Source organism: Mastacembelus armatus, chromosome 4 (assembly GCF_900324485.2).
Source record: "Mastacembelus armatus chromosome 4, fMasArm1.2, whole genome shotgun sequence".
Taxonomy (NCBI): domain Eukaryota; kingdom Metazoa; phylum Chordata; class Actinopteri; order Synbranchiformes; family Mastacembelidae; genus Mastacembelus; species Mastacembelus armatus.
In genome coordinates, this window is record NC_046636.1 from 5918645 (window position 1) to 5924971 (window position 6327).

Below are 6327 nucleotides of genomic sequence, written 5' to 3' on the forward strand. Positions count from 1 at the left end.
TTCATTTGGCTAATTTATCTATTTATAATATCAAGTTTAATCTACTTGCAGTCACCGCACCACCACATGTGATCGTGTAATCAGCACCAAGAGGATCATTATCAGATAATGCAGAGATTCTGATCTCCAGGGGCTCTACCCTGGGGACTCCTTAGTGGGCACATTTGGGGGATTTTTTCTCTCCAGGAGCACCAAGGGGGGCAGTTGCATCCTCTGCCCTCCCCCCTGAGTTTGCTAGTTTATATATGAAGTCCTTTACTCAGCCCATCAGTCTTCTTTGACCAAAATGTGTACATTGCTGTTTTCAAAGGAGAGTCTCTTGTCCTTCAGATGAAAGTGGACTGCTGAGTCCTGTCCTGAGGATTTGGCTCTGGTGTGTTGTGCCATGCACCAGCAAATCAGCTGATCGGTTTTTTTCTCAGACCCATAGTTTAAAAGATGAGTGAAAGAATCCACCTGGATCAAACTGTAACAACCACTAAACAGAGACAGGGATTTATGATTCAGGCAATACGAGGACCATTCACACCTTGACTCACAAGACCCTAATGACACAAATGAAGACTGGGAACATGTGACCTTACTGGCCTGGACTCCATAAAGTAAGTGCCTTAGACCAGGGGCAGTTAGAACTGAAGAAGCCTCTTAGTTGAGAAGTAAAATTTATTCAAGAACCTCAAGGAAATCCAGTTATCATCTAATTGTACTTTTGGAAAGTTAATTCTTGACCTTGGAAACAGTAATCGTCAACACACTCTCACTGACATATAATAGTTGTTGATTCTATCAGCAAATTCAATTTTGCCCAGTTGGAATTATACATTTTTCTCAGGACTTCTCCACGTAGGCTCAAAAACTGAAATGGAAAGTTCATTCTTGACCAGTAACCATGCCACAAGATCCATTTAGTAGCTTTCTGAAGCTGTGGGGGGAAAAAAACGTTGTAGTTGCTCCAAAAGGGCTTTTCGGGTGTGGATCTGCACATTTTCTGTTCTGCTACTTAGGTTGCCATTTGAAAGTTCCTGTAGCCGACACTTGGTGGCGACACGTGGCTAATCAGAGCCATGTGGTCACGTCTGCTCAGTAAGTTTGTAGGAAGGACTGCGCTCAGTTCGTGGAGAGGGTGGAAAGTGAGCTGAGCTTCAGCGAAGAGGGAAGAGACAGAAAGCAGGAGAGAAGGAGGCAACTTTGTTCCACACTCACATTTTTTTTTCACGGAGAGTTTTGGTGCGCTGTGAAAAGCTGGCGGAAACAGCGCACAAGTTATCAAGGCACTGCGTCTTCAGCCTTAGGATTTTTTAAAAATTATTTTTTGGAGGAGCTCGAAATTAAATTGTGAGTGTAGTGGATGTGAAAAGCGGGCGAAGGTGTAACACAGAGCCGGAGGAATGTATCCAACTCGGGCAGCGCCGTGCCAGCGTCTCTGGAGATGTCCAGGCTGCGCTCTCTGGATCACCCTGCTCCTCCAAAGTGTCCTGGACCTGAGCGCGTTTGGTGAGTTTGGACTTTTCCTCCTTTTCATTCCCGTGAGCCACCTTTCTGTAGTCTCTACTCACATTGCGCTTCTTCGCGACATGCGTCAATTCAATGGTGTGGACTTCTTTAAAAGTCATCCATCACCATGTTCCTATAGGGCAGCGTGTTTTTGAGACTACTCTGTTTTTCGCCCTTGGAATCATCTAATGAATGTTGTCAAGCAGCTGTTTTATTCATTGAAAGCAGGCCTGTTTACCATCAGTCAGACTCCTCTCATGCAAATGATCTTTGGTTTTTTTTAGATTATCGTCCTATTGTCATTCTGCAGCCTCTGCACGGGTAGGGATTTGGCTCCAGTGGCAGGCAGCAGGGGGGCTCTTAACTAATAGCCATCCTATTGTGCCCCCTATCATTCAGGGCAATTTAAAGATAAGGGCAACGTAAAGTCTTACTGAACAGGTCTGCTATTTAACACGTAGGCCTGGCCTGTAGGAAATATGCTACAGTCTGAATTGTCTTTTACAAAACCAACATTAAAATGAATCCTCAGTTTGTCTGTGCATGTTGGTTGAATGTGAGGTTGTAGTTCTAAACAGTTTCCACTGGCTTGTACTGTTCCTGAGTGTGTGGCTTCCACATCTTAAACAAAGAGCGGCCTGCTGGTGTATGTGAGCGGCTTCTGGTTGACTAATATAAGTGTGATTAAATTCACTTTGAATTCATTGTGAAGCCACTTGTGGAAAGCATTTTCTTTTTTGTCCTCTGGCTCAGCAGTGCAGTGATCCTCTCCTCTCAAATGGGTAGTGATCAATTATCTGCAGGAGGTTTTTTTTTTTTTTTGGATTGCCATCTCTTTCCTCTCATGTTCTGTTTTTTTTTTTTTTTGACTCTTTCTTGCTCTGATGCAGTGAGGAATGAGTAAGGAATCTGCATTACTTCACTGGATGAGTTCACTAAGTGTCATGATTGGAAGTGGAGCTGTACTTCGCCTCCAGCAGCTCCTTCCTTTCTAGTATTAGACAAGTGGAAATGACTTTTTTCGCCTTAGTTGCACAGTTTAGAGACAAAAACTTAAAATCAGTTTGCTAGTTACTGACAAAAAGATGATTTGCTTTGCACTCCCTCCCACTGCTACAGAAAAACTTCACTCTCTGCTTCTCTTTATGATGATTCTGATACTGATTTATTCTGTACATCCATACAGATGTAGCTTCAATGTAGCCTGACAGTTGCATACAAGAAGGTGATGCTTTGTTAGTCCAATATGTCCACATGCCTTATCTGCTGTTCACCACCAGTGCAGCAGTTCTGGGATATAAGCATAGATGCAAATCCTGCGAGTCTTATCTCTCTTCTGGCTCACTGTAATAGGAATGGTCAGAGAGGAACAGCAGTGGGCTTCAGCTGTAATCACGTGTGAAGATAAGAACCCAGCCACCTGTGATCAGTGACCAGTGGATATAATTTGGCTGTATTGTGGAAGCAAGTGAGCAGACAAGGAAGAACCCGGAAGGCGTGGCCGTCTGTCTTTATTTGCTGCCGTCTGGTTTACTGGTCAGTCTGTGACTTTCCAGGCAGAGGTCGCTGAACTGTCACTGTGGTTGAAATGCCAGCACTTCTAGGAACATCCCCCTGGTCAAAGCAAGGACATTGTTTTTTTGTTGGTTTTTTTTTTTTTTTTTTTGCATGGCAGTCTTGATAAACCATCCATTTATGTATTTGAAGGAATTGTATTTACTCCCAGCTGCTTATAATTACAAAAGGGTTGGCTCACAAAATCTAGCCCAAATCACACACTCTCCTCAAAAGTCTTTAAAATCCAATTAAGCCTCTTTACCTTCGTGTGCTCACAAAATTATGATTAATCTGAGTGATTGGGTCAAGGCAGGGGATTGTGAAATGGATTTGGACTTCTTTTTCACTGATGAGTCTAAAAACTGAGTTTACATAGACTTTCGTTAACCCTTTTTTTCCCTCCCCCTGCCAAAAACAGTTTATGAACCGCTATCAGTCTTCTAGGTGCTAATCTAAACAAAGATGGAATCGTGTAGAACTGATAATGAGATTTTTATTCTCATAATCATTACTTCACTTGCAAATCACAACGGCCCTCCTCTGGTGATCTTTCCCATGCGTTTTTGCATAATTGAAAAATAAAATAAAAAGAAACATTCAAAGGTTTAAACAGCCTCTTTTCTTTTTTCCAGCAGGAATCTAGCTGAGCCAATTGGACTTATTCAGTTAACCTGAAATATAACCCAGATTTTGTGGTGTGGAAATCAGATTTATGCTGAAAGATTACCACAGTGCATGTAAATGTGCCTGTCATGCAAGCATGAGTTGGGTGCAGGATGTTTTTTAAAGTAGTCGCTGTCATTCAGTCTATCAGCATCTGCACTTTAGCTTTAAGTAATAATCTGTGACATGTTCATAAAAATAAATTGACGACAGTGTTTTCTAGTTACATAAACTGTAAATGTTTCTAAATGTGGGACGTTCACCTCTGAACATAAAAGGTCCTCTGCAGGGCAGCAACTACGTGAAATCTGTTTAGATTTGCACTAAGTCTTTTAATAACACTCAGGAACGCTATAAATCATTTTGGTGCAACTGGCCCAGTACAGTTTTCTTCAGGACACACTGTTGACACTAAAGGCACTTCAGGCCTGGAAAAAATCCTCCGTCCTACAGGCTGAGTGTGTAGAAGCTTGTCCTGCTCTCCCTGCTACTGAGATGTCTCTGTACTGTTGTATGTCTTCTGGTGTTTTCTTACACGTGTATTAAGGGAGCATTTCACAAGGAGGTGAAAGAGACGTCAAAGTTTATGGCAGGATGTTCTTTATGAATCCTTTTTAAATTTGTGTGCAAATATGCCACTCCCTAAGTGCTTTCTAGTTTGCTCTGCACATTTCATCATTGTGATATTGCAGTAATTTCGTCTGTGTGACTGTAATCAGTTTGTCAATGTTTTCTCCAGATGTGCTGGGAAATGTGGGGTTCTGCATTGTCTGACACTACGTGTATTTCAGATATATGACTTTGATGTGTTTCTCTCCCTTTGTACAGTGCACGCTACACTAACTCGAGCATCAAGTGGTGTGCATCCCTAAAAGCTTTTGGCAGACAGAGAACAATGTGGCAGGAACTGTATGTGTGAAACAGATGTACAGCCTTTTTCTGGGAGTAGGGGACCCTTTTTTTTTTTTTTTTTTTTTTTTTTTTTTAAATTTAATTTTGGGGCAGGTTGACTCCATTGTGAACATGTGAAATAGGCATAAAGTCATAGACCGTAATTTAATCAACACATAACCATAAATCATACACTCTGATTCTGTTTAATGTCACTGATTTAAAACATCGGTGTGTAAACCACACTGTGCACTGGCAATTACCTACTTCCCACTTGTTATTAAGCACATGTGTTTGCCAAGGCTCAGTATAGTTCACGGTTGCCATAGGCCTACCTGTTTGGATAATATTGTGTTAATTGTACTGCGAGGGATTGATTTGCTTTCAATGATAAAAAAGTATCATGAATAGCTTAATCTTCAGTGATTTGTGGAGATTTTTGTTCTGTGCAGGGTTACGTCATTGATGATCATAGAATTTAAACAGCATAAAGTTTCCTTATGATGTGAGATGCCAGTAAATGGTACAATCGTTTTCCATTGAGTTGCTGGCTGGAATGTCCTGATAATATGGCGTCAATGCTCGGTTGACACAGGAATTCTGGAAGGAGAGCCTGATTTAGGTTTTCTTTCTTTGTCGATCATCTCTGCCAAGTCAGGCAAAAGCCTCTGAAGAATGGGAAGAAGTGTAAGTTTCCTGTATTTGTGTAGCTTTGGCAGAAAACTGCACTTATTTCCACAAACTGTGGTGCTCGTTTGTTCTTCAGTGGTCAGAGTTCCTTGGAGAGGCAACGTTTAATCAAAGGCAAAACACGGTTCACTCAGGTCCTCGTTGGAGACCTTTGATAAAGTTTCTGCCACTACCAAGTGTAGCCAAGCATGAAAACCTTTTTCCTGCAATTTAACGTCTGCACAGGAGGTCAGAAAAGAAAAGGAACAGAAATCTGGTTTTTGTGCTACAGCTGTGAAGTCAGCGCGTTGACAGTGTGGCACTTCAATGATTTTAGCAGAGGGAGAAAGTCTGGACTGAGTAACCAAATAAGCTGCAGCGAGGTTACGTAAATTTTTTTTTTGTCAAGAATGTATGGTACATTAATGACTAAAATTATATTTGCCATTTTCCATCAATTGACTTGCACAGTACATGTGCAGGTACAAATTCTAAAACCTTTCTGTACCTTTTATTCAATACACTGATGCCTTTTGACTGCTGTCTGGAAGACAAATTACGCCTGCCACATAAAAAAATGTTCTCTGCTGTATTTTATACACACAGTACAATGAGTCCTTTGCTGCAGTGGTAAGGCAAGCTGTAAGTGTAAGAGTGTGCTGATGACAAAGTGACACTTTAATGAGTCTAATGGAATAAGCCACACATGCTGCATATCAGTTTCCCATATGGACATTGCACTGTTGAGGACTGCATAGAATAGTACTAGCTTTAAGAGCTCCAAGTTTCATTGGGCTCACTCTTCATAGTAGTTTTATCAAGTGATTGCTGTGCTCGTATCTTCCATGGCATGTTTTGTCCCAGCTTAATATATGGAGATCATGCTACATTTCATTTAATATGGACTAGGGTGAAACATGGCATTTTAAATGATCCTGTGTGTGTCAGAGTAAATCTTTTTAATCCCTGAAAGTCCCATTGCAAGCTGATGGGCAGATATCCGTCCACCTACAATTAGGCTTTTGTACAACACCACACTACCTCCAAGGTATT

The 6327-nt window shown here is 41.4% G+C and overlaps 1 protein-coding gene across 2 annotated transcripts in view; it reads left to right on the forward strand.

Moving 5' to 3' along the window:
* Positions 1 to 1172: 1172 nt before the first annotated feature.
* The window catches only part of ror1 (receptor tyrosine kinase-like orphan receptor 1), a 106524-nt gene continuing 101369 nt past the window's right edge, over positions 1173 to 6327 (forward strand). For both annotated transcript variants that reach the window (XM_026323813.1, XM_026323814.1), the window contains exon 1: positions 1173 to 1494. In XM_026323813.1, the coding sequence (XP_026179598.1) occupies positions 1389 to 1494 (106 nt within the window). In that variant the 5' untranslated portion in view covers positions 1173 to 1388. The remainder of the gene's footprint in view (positions 1495 to 6327) is intronic.